Genomic DNA, 21,877 nt, shown 5'->3' with positions numbered 1-21,877 from the left:
TGGGACGACTTGTTTGCCCATTGTCAGTATAATGTGACCAAGTGGGGTGTCCTGCTGGTTGTCTCTGGCAGTATGATTCAGTGAGGTGGCACTGTAAATCAGCAAAAGTTCCGGACTATCACAAGAAGATTTAACATGAACATACTGCAGCCTCCCAAAACACACATACACACTCACCACACGCATGCATATCGCACGCACGGGAGGCCGTCCTTAAATGCATGACCTTAGCTGTTGATAGGACGTTCAACAATGAAAAACCAAACCAAACCAAACCAAACCAAACCAAATTCAGAACTTTAAAGAATCGCATTTCTTTGATGCATGTCAAATTTAGCTTCATTAAGCAACTGTACCATCATTATATACAAAGCAATAAATTGCCCCATATCAAGGTTATTTACATGAAATTATAAAGTCCAGTGACCTAATGATTTATATACAGATATAAAATGTTAATGGCCGAACATAATTTGCATTTTAGTCAAGAGACAAAAACAATCCTTATTTTTTGTACAAATGACATGTTTATAAATGTACAGTCAAACCTGTCCTGTATAACCATCTAAAGGAGGAAATGACAAAGGTCACATATGACAGGTGGTCTCTTAATCCAGGTTCAGGTAGTCATATAACTTGTAAATAGCATTAGGAGGGAAAGATATGGTTACATATGAGAGTGCGAGGGAGTCGCTTAATTTAGGTTGTCATGCATTACGGAGGCATGTTTGACTGTACAAGCATCTGCCTGGTTATCCCAATATACATACGGTATATAAGACTGTACACATGTATATCTATTGTGTCCAGTCGCTGTGTACTATTGCGATTGTTGTATACGTTAATTGTTTTTGTCGGATACGCTGGAATGTCCGTACTGACTGACAAAGTTAGCCATATATACATTATTATGACTGCCAACAAAGGTAGCGGTCAAGGTCAATGAACATTGTCTACTGATCGTTTCAAGGTCGATGTACATTGTCTACTGATCGTGTTTGTAAATAAGGAACATCATGATGATGCCCATCCATCGTGTACATATCGTCTCAACTCAGACTCAGTCACATACAGGTAAGTATGATGAAGTGTTACCGCTGTGCCACTCAACCACCCACAAGGGCTTTGTTGTTATATGGATAAAATAATAAAAGTTTATCAGATTAATTAATATGTTGTATCCCCACAGGTGTCAGATTAGAGAGGTTTAACTATACCAATCTGCCATTTATAGACATAAACTATAACGACAATAGAAATAAAATGAATAAATATATCCAATCAGCTGATTTCATTTTCAAAATGTTGTTTCTAGGGAGCATACATTAATATTGTAGATTAGATAAAGCCTTGTTACTAGGCCACTTTTGGTATTGTGATGAAATATGGGGAGAGAAAAACAAGCTCACCAAGAAGATACAAATCTCTCCGCTCTTCCCCTGACCTGTCTTACGGTCCCAGTGCTGCTGGGAGAAAAAGGAAATACACTTGTCAAGACCCAGTACTACTATCGAAGATCTAGATGAGTTATGGCCCCTGAGGCTAACATGGAATCCTAATAGAAGTAAATTCTGTGATTATTGATCCGGTACATTTATTTTTTACAGATTCCAAAAGCTCTGGGTACATGTTGGTTGATTTGGACCAATATTTATCCCATCTTCTTTCGTAAATATGGAGATTTAACTTGTAAAGCCAGTTCATATGTCGGTCAATAGAAATATACACAGCTTTTAGAGTAACATTTCCTTAACTGTAAGTGGTTGTCCATTATGTTAAATATGAATTTGATGGATACTGATGGCAAGATACGTTATCAAATCAATATTGGGCGAGTCCTTTAGACTTAAATAAGTATAATATCAGCAATAAAAACTACGACCTTTACACTATAGTGAGTGAGTGAGCATGGAATGTTGACGGTTTACAAAAGTCACACCCTCAGAGGGTATAAGTTACTAGTGATAAGTTGTAATGATCCTAGAGATATGTTTATAAATCACACCAGTGGAGGGTGTATGTTGTAATGATCCTAGAGATGTATATAAATCACACCAGTGGAGGGTGTAGGTTGTAATGATCATAGAGATGTTTATAAATCACACCAGTGGAGGGTGTAGGTTGTAATGATCATAGAGATGTTTATAAATCACACCAGTTGAGGGTGTAGGTTGTATTGATCAGAGAGATGTTTATAAATCACACCAGTGGAGGGTGTAGGTTGTAATGATCATAGAGATGTTTATAAATCACACCAGTGGAGGGTGTACATTGTAATGATCATAGAGATGTTTATAAACCACACCAGTGGAGGGTGTAGGTTGTCAGATGTTTATAAATCACACCAGTGGAGGGTGTAGGTTGTAATGATCATAGAGATGTTTATAAATCACACCAGTGGAGGGTGTAGGTTGTAATGATCATAGAGATGTTTATAAATCACACCAGTGGAGGGTGTAGGTTGTATTGGTCATAGAGATGTTTATAAATCACACCAGTGGATCGAGGGTGTATATAATCTATAGATTGTTACATAAGTGATCATAGAGGTTTTACTGTACACAAAAAAGGAAGGTGTTCAGACTAATAAAGTTCTACTGTACATGTACACTTAAAGAAAACCAAACATGGATCATTGTCCATAAAATCCAGAAGTTTTAAGATAAAATGATTCCCATTTGCCTGTATCTATTTCACCAATTTCATTTTTAATTTCAAACAAGTGCATAGATCTCTCAAGAAATGTAAACTGGTTTGTTTTTACATCACAGAAAGGTGACAAGATATATTGATTTGGTATCGGAGTTAGGTAGATGTTAGAAGTCGTATGGTGAAGGGAGTGACAATGATTATTGATTATGTCTTGTACTTGAAAATGAAATCAGACATGCTATGGCAATCATCTCTTGTCTTGTTGCCCGCGGTGTTTGCCAAATCGACTGCTTCATGCATTACATGTGTACGTATCGTCAGTGATGTACTCTGGTTCAATGCGATGTATATATATATTCAATACCACAGATAAATGTGAGTGGTTTCCCAGCTCTCGTCTCTACTTTGTAGGATGAGAAAGAGCTTCCTGTTTATATTACCAGCAAAACATTCGTTAAAACATTTTGTGTACACAAGATGCATATTGCTTTGCCTATTTCAAATGTTAAACCCTTGATTAATGAATACCAAACTGTCCTAGCGCCACCCTCTTTATTCCGTCACCATGTCTAATGCGTTTTATATTTGGGCCAGCCCAACATATTTCCATCCTAATTTACCTCTTTATTGCGGCAACCTGTCTAACACGACTGCCATGCTTAATTTTTTTGGACTGAATACACATCATCGACCAGTGTATTGTGACCATTATAAACATGTATTATCGGTCTATAATTACCGGTCTATAATTCTGTGAGTGCTATATGAAAACTGAAAAGTCATGTTGCACATTTTCCCATTATATGCATTTGCAATAAATTTGCAGTAAGACGCTTGACTGAATATTACTAATAGCTGTAAGTTGTTCGTATAATTAATATCATCATTGGCCTGGTATTTAAAAACATTGATCTGCATTCACTTGGCATTCATAGTTAATATGGACATCAAAATAACTGAAATTGCAATTCCGTGATAATTGAATTTTGTGTTGACATTCATAGGGGCAATGAGTGCCTTCTGATAATGAAAGCAGTCAATCAGATGTCAGTATTTAGTTCTGAAGAAATACAGGGCTTTCAATTGACATTTAATATTTAGCAGTTTCAGATGTCAAACTTCATTCGAAAGGTCAAAGACAATGTTAAATTGAAGAATCAAATAAAATCTAATGTTGGGGAGTTCAAATATACTTAGGGTGGACTGAAATGGATGGCAATGAGATAATATTATGTAATGATTGTAGTGTCAGTATTTGTATGCCTGCAGTGTCCAAAATAGCATAATAGCATTGACACTAATAATTGAGTCATGACATTTATAGAGCATATGATTGCCATACAGTACATGTACTTAGTCGTGTAGGATATATTATATTTATGCTAAAATTATATGTTCTATTATAGTTATTTTACTATATTTATCCTAGAATTATCTCAAGGCTCATATCGGTCTTTCTGCCCAGTGATCGAGTGCTTTAGACAGTGAAATAGGATTTGCTTGTATTTGTACTGAAATTCAATAGAAATGTATCAGCTTATAATTACCAGACATTGGTTATTATCAGACATGGGCTTATTACCAGACATGGGCTTATTACCAGATATGGGCTTATTACCAGACATGGGCTTATTACCAGACATGGACTTCTTACCAGGCTTGGGCTTATTATATATAAAATTATCAGACACAGATTTCATTACCAGATATGGGCTTATTACCAGATATGGGCTTATTACCAGATATGGGCTTATTACCAGACATGGGCTTATTTACCAGACATTGGCTTATTGCCAGACATTGGCTTATTGCCAGACATTGGCTTATTGTTAGATATATATGGTTCATAATAATGTAAAATTATATCTGTATCAATTTAATTCACAGGTGATGGTGTGGGGTAGGGTACAGAGTACCACTAAGGCGCCACGGACCTGGCAGCTGGCCCTAATGATGTTGCTGGTAGCCCTACACACCATGGCACAAGGGTCCACAACTCTAGAGACGACAGAAACAGGAAACTCAACCACTTCGTCCTCACCTTCATCATCTACGTCTACCACAACATTACCCCCATCTACCACAACATCACCCCCACCACCCACAGACACATGGACAATCCTTACCGAGGGATATTTATTGTTTCACCCTGTCCCTGCCACATTACAGGATCCCAAACTCGAATTAGAATTAACTTTTAAGACTAAACAACCCCATGGACTTCTTTTCTGTCACCTTGTGACACCGAAACTGTCACAGGAGAGGTATTATGGACGGATTACAGAAGACCTGGAAGTATACCAGTTCTGTGCCGAGTTATTCCAGGGAGCCCTTCGTATCGCTCATAAACTCAACCAGTATGAAGACATTTTCACCATAGGCAAAGGTGAGTCAGTTTCCAGTTGCTTCCCGCATCAAATCTTAATTCTGTATTTTTTTTTTTAAAAAAAAAAAAAATTCAGTTCGTCATTGATTAGTTGTTAGCTTCACTGGCATATAATTAAAGGACCATACAAGTTTATAATGATGTGTTAAGGTGTGTCATCTCTTTAATTATCTTTTCCCTTAAGCCCTCTCCTCATGAATAGATGATCATATGATAGATGCATACCATCCATTTTGTTTCACATTATCATTAGACCTGAAAAGGCATGGGGTCTCAATTTGGAATAAAAGAAGGCTGGGGTTCTTGCTCTTGAAGAAAATCTTCAAACTTGAATCTTGCAATCTTAATAGCTCTTTATGCAGTTTTAGTAAATTACCACTATAACCGTTTTACAGAAAGTGAATGTCTGGGGAAGTCCCGGTCTAATCACGGAGACAGTACATACTTACCAGTCTGGTAGCTGATAATCTGTCTGTTAGCCACCAATGAACCTGAATTAATAAAAACGCAAATATGAAGCCCCTGCTCACAAATGCTTTGTTGATTTTTGATCATGAAGAGTCATCAATTTAAAAAAAAAAAAAAATACTAAGTTAAAAAAAGGTTCACAAATCAGCACTCCTTAAGCTAAAATTTCAAACTTTGGGAAGGGGCTTATTTGTGGATAAATCATCATACTGTATGCCTATAGCTATGTATAAGGTAAAATTCAGGAAAAACGAAATTTCTTTACTTGAGTTTGTAATTTCCTGCTTTAAAGCAGTTATTGAGGTGACAAATGATGACAGACACATACAGGCCAACATTTTATAATTCTTATTGGGAGAGATGTGTGACATTTTCAACAGGACAACAGTCACTTCGCATGAGACACAAGTAAACAAAATCTAAGGGGAGATAATTCAGTATAGAAAAATTACTTCCCTTTCTGGTCATGATGTTTGATGCACATTACTAACCATTTCATCAAGGGGAGATAATTACACGAAAAAGACGGGTATATATTGCACCCATGTGTCAGTTGTCCCTGAAATATATACCTGCATAAATATATACAGGAGGCAACATATTTTTATGAAAAAAATAGAGAGATGTTAGTCGGCTGCATATCAACATCATATATGATGCACATGTTGCAAATTTTTAGGCATCAAATTGAAATTTTATGTGGTTTGGTGTATATTTTTGTTAAAAGAGCTATTTGTATTATGTAAATACTAATGTACATGCTTACTGAGCTATGAAATATGTTCCGTGTGAGCTGTATATAACTATTAGCTTATGTTTGGCCTGAAATATAAATACCTGTTTTTAATTACACCACCTTATATAAACTATATACCTTAAACTATATGTCTATATATATGTTACATGGATTGTACACAAGACACACAATCTTATAATAACACCTTTTGATTACAATTTGAGGGTTAAAGTACAGTAGGGCTAAAAAAATAACTGAACTGCAACCTTCTAGGACTCATCATGAATTCAGACGCTTACAGGTCTACAAAGTTTTGATGTGAAGGTGACGAAGAAAATTCAAAGTTGGTCGAAAGAAATGTTAAAATGTAGATGGGGAGGCACAATAGGCCCATCAATTTTATAATTTACAATATTACTTTTCAAATAAATGTTAATTACATACATATGTTCTCATGACCCATTTTAAGATTTTAATGAGAAACAGATATTTCATGTATTTTGCCTTATAATGATATACGCAATCTTATATCTTCATCATATAATTTATATCCGAGTAAGATTTTTTTTTTTTTCCGAAGATGATATTGTTTCCTTTTGTGAAAGCATTTTCTCACTCTTTATGAGTGTACATTGTAGTTGGTACAAATGTAGGTCAGAATGAGAGGCAGAAAAACACTCGAAGGTTTTACAGAAAATGTGGTATGCACAATAACACAACCATTTATTACCCCATGTGTGAGTCAAGTTAAGCCAGGATTTTTGTTGCAGATATGTAAAAGAATATTACGAACTGACTTCAGCGATTGCTTCCATTGATAGTTACATGTTACATGTACTTAAGCACTTCATTGAGAATGTTGTGAGGCTTATATTAATTCACCATGCTTCTAGCTGTTCCAGTTTTTGAAAATTTCCAGGGTACTTTATAGGGGTTACAGAGGTTAACCTCTCCATTTATTGATGACCCATGGCCATTTGAGGCGGTGTCTCCTAATTGGTGTCTGGTGGCTTAACCCCACTGAGTTAAAATGTTGGCGTGAGGGGCAGGGGGATACAACCTTAATTGACACAGTTATGAATTCCGTAATCTCAGATTCCTTGGTAACACAGACCAATTCCTTGGAAACACAGACCAATTCCTTGGAAACACAGACCAATTCCGTGGAAATGCAGACCAATTCCTTGGAAACACAGACCAATTCCTTGGAAACACAGACCAATTCCATGGAAACACAGACCTATTCCTTGGAAACACAGACCAATTCCATGGAAACACAGACCAATTCCATGGAAACACAGACCAATTCCTTGGAAACACAGACCAATTCCTTGGAAACACAGACCAATTCCATGGAAACACAGACCAATTCCTTGGAAACACAGACCACCTTGGGAAGAGATACATTGGCATCCAGTACGTGACCCTTGATTTTTGCAATTTCAAAAGTCAAATCACTATTTCTCAGAAATCTGAAGCATCAAATAGATATGTCATATAGATATGTCCCTTCAATCCCAAGAGTTCACTTTCGGGAGTCAAAAACACGCTAAAAATGAAATATTAAACTGTAAAATATCTTTATATTCTCCATTCATATTTTCGTTGGTATGAAAAGATTTGTTGATATATTGAAGGATATATAAAAGGAACAAAGAACTGGAATGGGTGGTCAACTGGCACAGTGGTAATTACACACTTGTCTTTTACCTAGGCGGTCAGGGTTCGATTCCCCGATCTGACTTGTAAAGGTATCGGGGGTCACCTACCCGACCTTGTGGGTTTTCTCTGGTTACTCCGGGGTTTCCTCCCACAGTAAGACCCCTCGCGTGTTTCCATTAGGGACAACAAGAGTGATTAATATAAGCCGATGTAACTTGTTTTGCAACTGTTGTAAATAAATGAAGTTGACATGGAATTTACAAACAAGTACAGCAGTGAGATTATGAAACCTTTGCAGTATACTCAATCAGGCTGAACTCTTCCTTGTAAATGACTCTTAGGGGTTGATATATAACCTGACGATGTTTTTTCCTTTTTTCTATTGCGATAATTACTGCCACGCTTCAGTATGCACTTCAAACTAATTGAGACCATATGAACTGTGATGCAGCCCATCTGATATACCTGCAACCTTTTAAACTGAAGAGAGAGAAAAGAGATTAGATTGGTTTAATTTGGTACTAGTAGCTGCCATCTGAAAGAGGATTTCGAAATGCCTGTATGACTAATGATGATGGACCTCGATAGGATTATTTGTCTACAGTTATATATATATATATATATATATAGTCTGAAAAATCACCAAGAGGCGACAAAAGTACCGAAGATGTGTTGTAGAGTTTTTCTTTAAATATATATATATAGATCTTGAGTTTGCATGAGGCCCAGTCAGGGCGCGAGTCATAAAAATGTCTTCCTTCATCATTTGTGTTACTATATTATATATCTTATTTTTAACACAATGTATCATATATGTGTTGCTGATCCTAAGGAAAAAGATTTGAATTTCCTGTCGTAGTTGTACTGTGATGAATATACATATACAGTAAAACTCGCAGTCGACGGGACCAAGCAAAATATTTGACTTATCCGATGGTTCAACTTTCTAAGAAAGAAATGAATTGTACATGATAACAATTATTCGTTTATCTAATAAACAATATTGTGCACAGTTACAGATCAAACAAAATTCATGCGTAAAATTATCTTTGCCATAGACATGCGATTTACACACGGAGTCGTACAATGACGCGATAATATTCTATGAAAACGATACATACTTTAATGTATATATTTGTATATACTCATATTATTTCTCTTAAAATCCATTTATACTGTTCTGCAATTGAACAATATGAAACAATAAATAGTTCAAGAAAATTTGATCAACCGTACATGTGCTGATTTCGTATCAAAGGTAAAGGCAGCGGTCAATGTTTATTGGCTGCATGAACAGAGTAAAAACATCCGCATATTATTGTTACTATTGCATCAGTGTAGGCATAGATAAATAAATAAATGACAGACAAGTATTTTTTATTGTGAATTTTTCGGGTGGAAGATATGTAATTTATCGTTTATTTTTTCCTGATATTTTTCCGCGGCCATGTGTATCAAAACAGTAAACAAAACACAGTAGGTCATGATGTTATGGTTTGTAGGCTAAAACGTGTACATTTTATTCTAAGTTATTCATACGTTTTACTTCACCTGTGCATCTGTATAAACAATTGGATGATGTGCGACCGACAGCCGGAAAGTAACAACAGGTTACACCGTTACGGCTGATTGGTCACACTCGGTCAATCAAGCTGATGTCAGCAAATTTTACTTGAGAAAGCATGACGCTTTTGATGTTCGACACAAAAATGGAAATTTTAGTATAGTTTAGAAGGGAAGGACCACAAAATATATTTGCAGTATTCGATTCAACAGTGTTTGAATCATCCGCGTTAATTTACTAAGATAAAGAAGGGCAAAAATCGGGACCGAATAAAACATTCGACTCATCCGATGTATTTGATTCAAGCGTGTTCAACACAAGTGTATAGGCATCGTTAGATCTTCTTGGTGACACTTGATCATGACATTTTTCAGTCTCTCAGGAGTTCTTGCTTACAAGTTTACATTCTCATTCAGTTTGCCTTTTCCTATTCCAAAACATCTTCAGAAAATTAAAATCATGTTTAAAAGGTTCAAATTTTCTGTTATATAACAGAGACACAAAAAAGCTTGTAATTATACAGATATATGATACAAATGTTTTTAAAGATTTTGCTGTCATACCAGGATATCATTATTAATTCGCTGAACCCGATACGGCTATGTATCATTTTAACCTGAAATCCTTTGAACATGTTTTGTTTTCCTTTGCCAAACATTGATCTATCACTTTCTTTTATTGTTCGTCTATGGCTATTAAAGTCTCATACAATCTGGTAATGCCTTTCTTGTCATGGGCTGGTGTAAGTCAATCATTAAATTGATCATCGATGTCAAAAGGAACATTCGATAGGGCATTCATTTATTCAGGGACCGCCAAACAAGATACTGTAGCAAATTTTAAACCTTGCTTTCCCCCTGAAGATCTTGTTAAGCCATTTACGCATTGATTTTCTGGACTGCGATATGAAACATTACTTATCATATTGCAATTCCAGTTATAGGGAGCAAGAATCATCTATCAGGTATATATGGCCGCCATAGACCTGAAATATTGATGAATATTGGGTTTTGAGTCATTTTCCTTGAGAACTGAAGAATTTACATATGGGTGAAGGATTGAGGTATGGGGTACCCTACTGTGTACACTTCTGTTACGAGTTTCACTCTGACATTCTTCGTATCATGTTAAAGCGTGTAAACAGTTACATAACACTGAGAATTAGGCCTTATTAGAACCCTACCATAGCAACCAAGAAAATATCTTAGAGTTGCCGGTTCATAATGAATGTTGTACTTGAATCTTGAGAGTGAAAAGAAAGAAGAAAAATCCCTACATGAAAAGGAAAAACTTCTTATTTATCGCTAATTGGTCCTCGCATGCCAAACTCAAAACATCATACTTAAAGTATAGGATAGGTTGACTTGTATGGGAGAATGCAGCGTGAAGTCTGTAGGAAATATTTTAGTTTCCAGTATAGAATCGGGGTTTAAAGAGTTTGATCAGACTTATAACAGCAATGTATACATGTATCCGTGCTATTTTTCTTTCTGAGTGTGCCTGCCATTATTTAGAGCAAATGTATTGCTATTGATATGGTCAATGAAATATTAAAATTTTAAAGTAAAATTTTGTTGCATTGAGGAAATGACTAAAGAGATCTTGAGTTAAGAGGGGTACAGGAAGGGGGGGGGGGGGGGGGGGGGGTGTAAATGTACTTACAATACAATTCCCTTCAGAGTCCGTGTAAACTTAAAAAATCATCATACCTTCAAGTAGGATTTGCAACTGATGCAGTTTTTCAATATCATGATGTTTTCTACAAAAATTTCAAAGGTCATTTGCTATTAGAAGAAAACCATTTTTGCTTCAAAACATTATATATGGATACACTGTAGAATGCAACTAGTGTGGATTTCAAGGCCCTGACCTGAAGGTCAAGGTCGACATTGCTGCTAAAAAAAGATATATTGTCCCTAATTACTCTTGTAACATTTCTAGGAAGATTTAGGTGGGACATCAGGCACATATCAATATTAATTTAATATATACATTTAACAAATATATTGTAGCTTTAGGATATTGGGTCAAAGGTCAAGGTAATTGTTACTAAAAATGAAAGTTTTCTGATATTTCAATGAAAGAAATGTAGAAAGGAATATTCAGCATTATTGTTGAGCTGGTAAAAATTAACTGAATCAAAATGTTGCCAAATGCATAAATATTGCATAGCCATAGCAGCTTTTATCCGAAAATTAAAAAAAATGTCTCATTTCCGTTGTTTGCACACAGTCGATCCCTGATGTATCGGTTTGCAAAATCTCTCTTTGATAACGGGTTATTGACAGTGTATGCCTGATGTATTGTGCTTTGTCCGACATTTAATTAGAGATTGTTTAGATAGACAAAATTTCAAAATAAGGCTGAAAACTTCACAGAGATTGATAGACATATACATGCAGTGCCCATGGGGAATCACTGCTATGGTATGTCACTATATAACTTTTCAGAATTTTTTTGTCATTATTTTTTTTTTTTTCCCCTGTTTCATCTATTGGCCAGATATTGATTTTCTCTTTGTGTCAACAAGGTAAGATGACTTGAGATACCAATAGGTAAAAAAGGATGGATATTTAGCAGAAAAAAAGCAGATTTGAAAATGCTTCAGTTACTATGCAATATGAATTATTATTTACTGTTTTACTTGAAATGTAAAATAACTTATAATTATGCCTGCAGATAAATGTAATAAAAGGTAATGCAAATACCCATCTCTTAATTATATTTATAAAAATTACCAAAACTCAAACCTGTGTGTATATACAAGATAAAACCAGTATTTGTTACGGTTTGATTGTCAACATACTTTTAACAAATTATCCCTGCCTGTCCAACCACAAAATCTCAATATGGTTGAGGCCAAAAGTACTCTATAGATGACAAATTGGTCATTTAAACGATGTGGTCTAACGAGATAAATTTATATCTCATCATCTCATTAACATCTGATGGGTCCTAGTGATCAACATCATCTATAAGACTGCATCAGAGGGATTAGATCTATATAGTCTGTACTCAAAATTTTGTTTAGATTTTTGAAAATTTTGTCTCCAACTACAAACTTTAAACTCCATTTGATTAGAAGATTAAGGCGACTCTCAAATGTGTTGTTTGAAGTTTAATGGATTGTATCGGAAAGGAAAATCTATTTTGTTTATGATAATTTTGTTTTAAGTTAAAAGTTCAAAATGAAATACCAGGTAGTAATATTTAATGTTTCGCATGAATTATATACTACAGACTGTAGGTAATTGAAGCTTAACTGATAAGCTCTTGGCCAAGAGAGCGACACAATAAATTAAGTCTCAAATTTTTCTGATCTTGAGAAAAGAAGAAAATAAGAAATATCTTTAAAAAAGATAAACGGCATAGTTTTAATGCTGGTGGTTATAATATAAAACTGCTGGTGAAATAAATGAGCGAACTAATGTGTTTCAGCTAGCACAGAAAACAAAATTATATCAGTTTGAATCATTTTTGGTGATAATAAGACTGCATTTGAATCAGGAATATAATTTTATTAATGTGTCATTTGAAAAGATACATACACTTATTCAGCTTGCATTCAATCTTTTGTTTCGTTTTTTAACTGCATATCTGCATTTTGTATTTACTACTACATTGACCAATCACATACTTCATCTTGACCAGTAACGCCACCTGTTGCGTCATATCCGGGGCCAAAAGAATATCATATGGCTATGCCGGAAAAAAAAAAGAATTAAAGAAATTATGACAACTTTTTCTCATCAAGCTGATAAAACTCTGAATATGATAGGCATACATATGCATACACTGGATGAAGCGGAGCATATGATACAGCAATAAGATGTCAGCGATAATTTACATCAAAGGGGGGGTAACCAAGTCCAGCACATGTGGCCCGGATGGGGATATAGTCAGCCAGGGGATTTATAGTTTAACTGGCTGGGATACAAAGTCCTTTACAATTTGGCTGTACTACAATCCTTGTCATTTATCATATTGCTCATGCAGTTTGGTATCCCACTTACCATCCAACGAACAACAAATGTCTGTCGATGCCTGAAATCACGGAGGCCATTGTATACATTCATAAAATCCTTTACATCTCCGATAGACAGTCGTGTGATGTAGTGCTTTATTATGTGGGATCGCTATTCTCTGTTGTCCCTTGTGGCCCGGAGATAAATACAAAAAAAAATGAATCTATTGTGGACAGTACTAGGGCAGGCTAGAATTTTAGAATGTTTTCTATATTACTCAAGCCAATTCACTTCTCCAACCATTGTGCAAAAAACTTAAATTGATGTAGTTATGAGATTTCATTGAAAGTTTTGGCAGAGAATTCAATATGTGTGTCTCCAAAAAAAATGATTGGATTCTTTTTTTCCCTCGGTGTGATATTGAATGTACGGGCAGAACATTAGCATATATAATATGATTTTCTTGAAGGAAAAAATTAATGCATATCATTTATCTTAACATTCAAATTTCCAAAGGCAATGCTCAAAAAATAGAGATTCTACATATAGAGATATGATGATATCATCTAAAGGCAGAAAAAAAAATTAAGGTTGAATTTTTTTTCTGTGATTATTCACTTTCATTTTTCAGTTTTTATGTTTTTCCGAAATGCTTCTGTTGAATCAGAAACCAAACCATACACATAGCTAATGGACAAACGAGATTGTAAATTATATTGAAAGATAAGGGGTTTGGTTTGGTTTAGTATTGTTTTACATCCTATAAACTCAATGAGGTCATTTAAGGATTTATAATGGTTCTTTATATTAATTAATGTTGCAGAGAAATTCATGACTCCAACCTCCCACCTAGCTGTCTTCTCTACCCAAACCTCCCATTTAGCTCTCTTCTTGATCCCAACCTCCCACCCGGCTGTCTTCTCAACCTCAACCTCCCACTCAGCTGTCTTCTCAACCTTAACCTACCCAGCTGTCGTCTTGACCCCAACCTCCCACCCAGCTGTCTTCTCAACCTTAACATCCCACCCAGCTGTCTTCTTGACCCCAACCTCCCACCCAGCTGTCGTCTTGACCCCAACCTCCCACCCAGCTTTCTTCTCGACCCCAACCTCCCACCCAGCTTTCTTCTCGACCCCAACCTCCCACCCAGCTTTCTTCTCGACCCTAACATCCCACCCAGCTTTCTTCTCGACCCCAACCTCCCACCCAGCTGTCTCCTCGACCCTAACATCCCACCCAGCTTTCTCCTCGACCCCAACCTCGCCATCCAGCTTTCTTCTCGACCCCAACCTCCCACTTAGCTTTCTTCTCGACCCCAACCTCCCACTTGGCTTTCTTCTCGACCCCAACCTCCCACTTAGCTTTCTTCTCGACCCCAACCTCCCACTTGGCTTTCTTCTCGACCCCAACCTCCCACTTAGCTTTCTTCTCGACCCCAACCTCCCACTTAGCTTTCTTCTCGACCCCAACCTCCCACTTAGCTTTCTTCTCGACCCCAACCTCCCACCCGGATCTCTTCTCGACCCCAACTTCCCACTTAGCTTTCTTCTCGACCCCAACCTCCCACTTAGCTTTCTTCTCGACCCCAACCTCCCACTTAGCTTTCTTCTCGACCCCAACCTCCCACTTCGCTTTCTTCTTGATCCCAACCTCCCACCTGGATCTCTTCTCCACCCCAGCCTCCCACTTAGCTCTCTTTTTAATTAAATCGCCCAACTAGCTTTTCTCTTGCAAACTAAGCAACTTTTTGTAGTTTCCATTTTTAAGCTTCAAGAGTATATATATATATAAACCTCCTTTTCACAAAAAAGCAACGTTGTATTATCTTAGATAATTGGGGATAAGAAGATTTTTCTGATATTTTGTGGCTATTAGGGTTGAAAATCCTACCAAATCAAGAGGGTTGGAAGTTAGTAATCCATGTCTAATTTTCCTTCCCCACCTCCTCCACCTGCCCTTCCAAAATTCTCATGCCCATTGCTTTTCACCCCTAATCTCTTTCACCTCATTTTTCGCATACCTATTTCAAATTTTTTCATTTTTTCTCCAAGAATAATTTGTTCTTCGGAACATTCCTGATTGCACCTGGACCCCCTCTCCCTCTTGGAAACACAAAATTCACTCTTCCAAATCATTATCATTATGGTTTTCTGTACCAAGTACATTCCCTTACAATGTTTCGGTATGAAAGATTCACACCCACGATATACAGCACTCAGCCTTAGGCCTTCCACTTTGTACCATAGACATAAAATCTACAAAATGGATTAAATTTTAAAATGCTTCCTATGTGATTTTGAAAGTGCTATAAGTATACAGCTAAAATTTCTATATTTAAAAAGAGCCATTATCACAGAATGTGCGTGTTTTATCGAGTAATTCCAGGTTGAAATATACATCTCTCCAAGCAAAAACATCAGTTTCAAATAAATAGGAAATTTATGATGGCTTTTAATGACGCTCAAAGCAGCTGACGATATAACATTAGGAAAAACTTAACAGAGAGTTAAAGAGGATAAATAGCTGGGCTCATCAGTTGTCAGATATTCTACTGGGCATGCCGTGTCAAAGTGTCCGGGTTTGAAAATATCCTAGACTTGTCGTGTTTGTAATCCCATGGGATTGATTTGTGATTCTATGAACAGATCTTAGCACTACCAACTGCAACATCACAAATATGACATAAAGATTGAAAACAAGACTGCTTGGTATTAAATATTTCATTATCTTTAGATATGCCATATGGCATTTCGTGTGATAATATATTTTATGACTCTGCCGTCTTTCCATCTTTTGTAATCATGTGACACTTGTAGACGACGAGACTCAGACACCATCATGTACACAATCCGCATGATTACCTGTACGGTTTTTTCCAGATGTCGGATCACTATGACTCGTCATACAGGGTAGAAACAATGCTTTGAGATGACTCTGATCATTGAATAATTATTGAAATAGTTTCATTAGTAAAATTAAGCAATTTCATATTGATTTTATTTAGCAGCCCTTGTTGTTTTTTTCCAGGTTATAAATGTGAAAACTTCATATTAATTAACTATGTGAATTTAATATTCTATACATTGTGTACATGCCAATCTGATTGTCATTGTGGACAACCAGTTTTAAAAAAAAATCTCATGAATGTCTCTACAAATTTACTTTACATTTATACAAAAATTGGTAGTGTTTGGTTCTGTACTGATTAAATGGTGGTGGTACTTGGTCAAGGTCAAAGGGTTAAAGGTCGCACTTGACCAATTGTATGGGGTTGTAAGTTTGGACATCAATTCATCTTAGTATTTCTCTAACCTGTCTTATCTGACATCCAGTGGGACACAACATATTATTGGTCAGATAAACCTGTCTAATCTGACACTGGGACACAACATATTGGTTAGATAAACCTGTCTAATAAGACACTGGGACACAACATATTGGTCAGATAAACCTGTCTTATCTGACATCCAGTGGGACACAACATATTATTGGTCAGATAAACCTGTCTAATCTAGCACTCTATGCGACACAACATATTGGTCAGATAAACCTGTCTAACCTGACACCATGATGTGGCATACAACATATAGATTTTTCTGATAAACCTCTTTTATCTGACATTTTGTGGGAAGTTACTAGATTATATGCTGTCATGGATTAGGTATAATGTCAGTATATAATCAGTGGTCAGAAAAGACAGGTTTCACTTTACTAACATCTTAAGCTACAGTACAGATTGTCGGCTTGGTACTGTACCTTATGTAATTAGGAAACAGCTGGTATAATTAAAGCCTAACCTCAATTAATTTGCCTGATAGGGACAAAATCATTTATAATCTGTCAATCAATATCAAATAGGGTACAAGATAATTAAAAGTTAATTAGTTTGATGTAATAATGATTGTTATAAAGATTTCAGGAGATTGCAAATTAGAAAGGTGCAGCCAAACTTTATTAATCCTTTCTAAAAGGATTTCGGGGGATAACACTTTCCACTGATTTTTGTTATCAAGAAAGGATTTTTGTTTCAGTTGTGTGATTTTTAAGCCTTTTACAGTAATATAGTAAGATATCCATAGTGTTTTCTGAAGTATAATATATATGTTTGATATATAACAAACGTTTCTGTGTTTTGTTTGTAGAATACCATGATGATGAATGGCATGAGGTCAAAGTCTCCCTGGACACGTCGTCCGGTCATGTAGAAGTGACCATGGACGGAGAAGTCCATAATAAGCGTGTGCGGGCATTCACATGGATTCGGCCCTCGGACCTCCTTGACTCGGAACTTGTGTCACCAGTTGTTCGATACGGCAGTAAGTAATCCTCAACACCAATACTTTATCACTGATCATGCAATATTGTCTTGTTCATCAGTCTAACAATATGGTGATGAGTACTTAACGGCCCTAACCTCATGTCACTGATCGTAAGAACTCACACGACTGATATGTTACTCATTGTATACCAAGGTATTAGTCTCGGAAAGTTTGTACCACAAGTTATTTGATATGCACGCATTGACCCCAAAATATATGTCAAATGTTGTACAATTTGACAGCAAGTCATCATTGACTGGTAATGCCAATCGTCATATGATATGATCATATATACTTATCAACTGTAGACTCATATCACATCATACCGTGTATGACTGCTGTCATCCAGTTGCTAGTCATACAGTAAATCATTTGAAGGAAATCCCAAAAGGATGGTCACTAGCTCCCACTGTTACTGCACCCTACCATCCCACCCATGCTGATATCCCACTCTATTATCCCACCCTATTATCTCATTCTGTCACCCTACTCTATTGTCCCACCCCGTTGTCTCATTCTGTCACCCTACTCTATTACCCCACCCCATTATCCCACCCAATTATCCCATTCTGTCACCCTACTCTATTATCCCATCCCATTATCTCATTCTGTCACCCTACTCTATTATCCCACCCAATTATCCCATTCTGTCACCCTACTCTATTATCCCATCCCATTATCACACCCCATTATCCCATTCTATCACCCTGCTCTATTACCCCACCCCATTATCCCATCCCATTATCCCATTCTGTCACCCACTCTATTGTCCCACCCAATTATCCCATTCTGTCACCCTACTCTATTATCCCATCCCATTATCACACCCCATTATCCCATTCTATCACCCTGCTCTATTATCCCATCCCATTATCCCAGTATCACATCCTGCCACCAGCTATATAATCGCACCCCATGATCTCTTTCTGTCATCCTACTCCATTATCCCATTCTGTCACCCTACTCTATTATCCCATCCCATTATCACACCCCATTATCCCATTCTATCACCCTGCTCTATTATCCCATCCCATTATCCCAGTATCACATCCTGCCACCAGCTATATAATCGCACCCCATGATCTCTTTCTGTCATCCTACTCCATTATCCCATTCTGTCACCCTACTCTATTATCCCATCCCATTATCCCAGTATCACATCCTGCCACCAGCTATATAATCGCACCCCATGATCTCTTTCTGTCATCCTACTCCATTATCCCATTCTGTCACCCTACTCTATTATCCCACCCCATTATTCCACCCCGTTATCCCATTCTGTCACCCTACTCTATTATCCCACCCCATTATCTCATTCTGTCACCCTACTCTATTGTCCCACCCCATTATCTCATTCTGTCACCCCACTCTATTGTCCCACCCCATTATCTCATTCTGTCACCCTACTCTATTGTCCCACCCCATTATCTCATTCTGTCACCCTACTCTATTATCCCACCCCATTATCCCATTTTGTCACCCTACTCTGTTATCCCACCCCATTATCCCACCCCATTATCCCATTCTGTCACCCTATTCTATTATCCCACCCCATTATCCCACCCCGTTATCTCATTCTGTCACCCTACTCTATTGTCCCACCCCATTATCTCATTCTGTCACCCTACTCTATTGTCCCACCCAATTATCCCATTCTGTCACCCTATTCTATTATCCCACCCCATTATCCCACCCCGTTATCTCATTCTGTCACCCTACTCTATTATCCCACCCCATTATCCCATTCTGTCACCCTACTCTATTGTCCCACCCCATTATCCCATTCTGTCACCCTACTATATTGTCCCACCCCATTATCCCACCCCATTATCCCATTCTGTCACCCTACTCTATTGTCCCACCCCATTATCCCATTCTGTCACCCTACTCTATTGTCCCACCCCATTATCCCACCCCATTATCCCATTCTGTCACCCTACTATATTATCCCGCCCCATTATCTCATTCTGTTATCCTACTCTATTATCCCACCCCATTATCCCATTCTGTCACCCACTCTATTATCCTGCCCCATTATCCCACCCCATTATCCCACCCTATTATCCCATTCTGTCACCCTACTATATTATCCCACCCCGTTATCTCATTCTGTCACCCTACTCTATTGTCCCACCCCATTATCCCATTCTGTCACCCTACTCTATTGTCCCACCCCATTATCCCATTCTGTCACCCTACTATATTGTCCCACCCCATTATCCCACCCCATTATCCCATTCTGTCACCCTACTCTATTGTCCCACCCCATTATCCCATTCTGTCACCCTACTCTATTGTCCCACCCCATTATCCCACCCCATTATCCCATTCTGTCACCCTACTATATTATCCCGCCCCATTATCTCATTCTGTTATCCTACTCTATTATCCCACCCCATTATCCCATTCTGTCACCCACTCTATTATCCTGCCCCATTATCCCACCCCATTATCCCACCCTATTATCCCATTCTGTCACCCTACTATATTATCCCACCCCGTTATCTCATTCTGTTACCCTACTCTATTGTCCCACCCCATAGTGGCAGTTTAACATCCTTATTGGTTGTCCAACCCTAGTTCACCTTAATGTCCAACCATATCACCTCACCAAAAGGTCCCACCCAAAAGTCCCACCCCATTGTTTCAGACACTAACCTCACCCAAAAGTCCCACCCCATTGTCTCACCCTATCACCTTACCCAAAAGTCCCATCCCATTGTCCCACCCTATCACCTCACCCAAAAGTCCCACCCCATTGTTCCAGACACTAATCTCATCTAAAAGCCCCCCTCAAAAGTCCCACCCTATCACCTTACCCAAAAGTCCCATCCCATTGTCGCACCCTATCACCTCACCCAAAAGTCCCACCCCATTGTTCCACCCTATAACCTCAACCAAATGTCCCATCCCATTGTTCCACCCTATCACCTCACCCAAAAGTTCCCCGAAAAGTCCCACTTTATCACTTCACCCAAATGTCCCATCCCATTGTCCCACCCTATCACCTCACCAAAAAGTCCCATCCCCTTGTTTCGGACACTTACCTCACCCAAAAGTCCCACCCTATTTTTTCCAGACACTAACCTCACCCAAAAGTCCCATCCCCTTGTTCCAGACACTAACCTCACCCAAAGTCCCATCCCCTTGTTTTTCAGACACTAACCTCACCCAAAAGTCCCAGCCCATTGTTCCAGACACTCACCTTACCCAAAAGTCCCAGCCCATTGTTCCAGACACTAACCTCACCCAAAAGTCCCGGCCCATTGTTCCAGACACTAACCTCACCCAAAAGTTCCACCCCATTGTTCCAGACACTAACCTCACCCAAATGTCCCATCCCATTGTCCCAACCTATCACCTCACCCAAAAGTCCCATCCCATTGTCCCACCCTATCACCTCACCCAAAAGTCCTACCCCATTGTTCCACCCTATCACCTCACCCAAAAGTTCCCCAAAAAGTCCCACTCTATTACTTCGCCCAAATGTCCCATCCCATTGTCCCACCCTATCACCTCACCCAAAAGTCCCATCCCATTGTCCCAACCTATCACCTCACCCAAAAGTCCCACCCCATTGTCCCACCCTATCACCTCACCCAAAAGTCCCACCCCATTGTCCCACCCTATCACCTCACCCAAAAGTCCCACCCTATTGTTCCAGACATTCTGCTGTCTCCCTCTATCCACCCACCCCGCAAATCATTACAGTCTATCTTAGTATTAACAAAACTTACCAGCTATATGACAGAAGTCTGAAAATTGTTTTTGTTTTTCTTATTTACCTACACTTGTAGTAGTACTTAATGGTCTGGGGTTACATCGTAGAGCTTTTTACATCTCCATATCATTCCAACTCAGAATTCATAAAATTCCATTTTACATTTCGGTCTTTAAATTCTCACCATGTTCGCATACTCATTGAGACTTTGGAAACAGAAGATTTACTATCTTTGGAATAAGGCGGAGGGATTTAGATATCCCATGAAAAAGTAATAGAAGTAGCTATAGTTTTGTAGAATTTGTTGATAAGAGAAAACCTACCCAACTGTGCAAATGTAATTTTATCTAAACATTATTGGATGAGGAAGTTGTATTTCCCTTCTCCTCCTCTTTACTTTAGCT

The 21,877-nt window shown here is 37.9% G+C and overlaps 1 protein-coding gene across 1 annotated transcript in view; it reads left to right on the top strand.

Annotated features, from left to right (window-relative positions):
* The window catches only part of LOC117326534, a 98,181-nt gene that overhangs the window by 30,531 nt on the left and 45,773 nt on the right, over positions 1-21,877 (top strand). Inside the window, exons 2-3 of the mRNA XM_033883290.1 lie at positions 4,540-5,038; positions 17,576-17,749. Of these exons, the coding sequence (XP_033739181.1) occupies positions 4,540-5,038; positions 17,576-17,749 (673 nt within the window). The remainder of the gene's footprint in view (positions 1-4,539; positions 5,039-17,575; positions 17,750-21,877) is intronic.

This window comes from Pecten maximus, chromosome 4, assembly GCF_902652985.1.
Source record: "Pecten maximus chromosome 4, xPecMax1.1, whole genome shotgun sequence".
NCBI classification, from domain to species: domain Eukaryota; kingdom Metazoa; phylum Mollusca; class Bivalvia; order Pectinida; family Pectinidae; genus Pecten; species Pecten maximus.
Note: the sequence above shows the minus strand (reverse complement) of the source record. Positions and strands in the feature narration are given on the sequence as shown.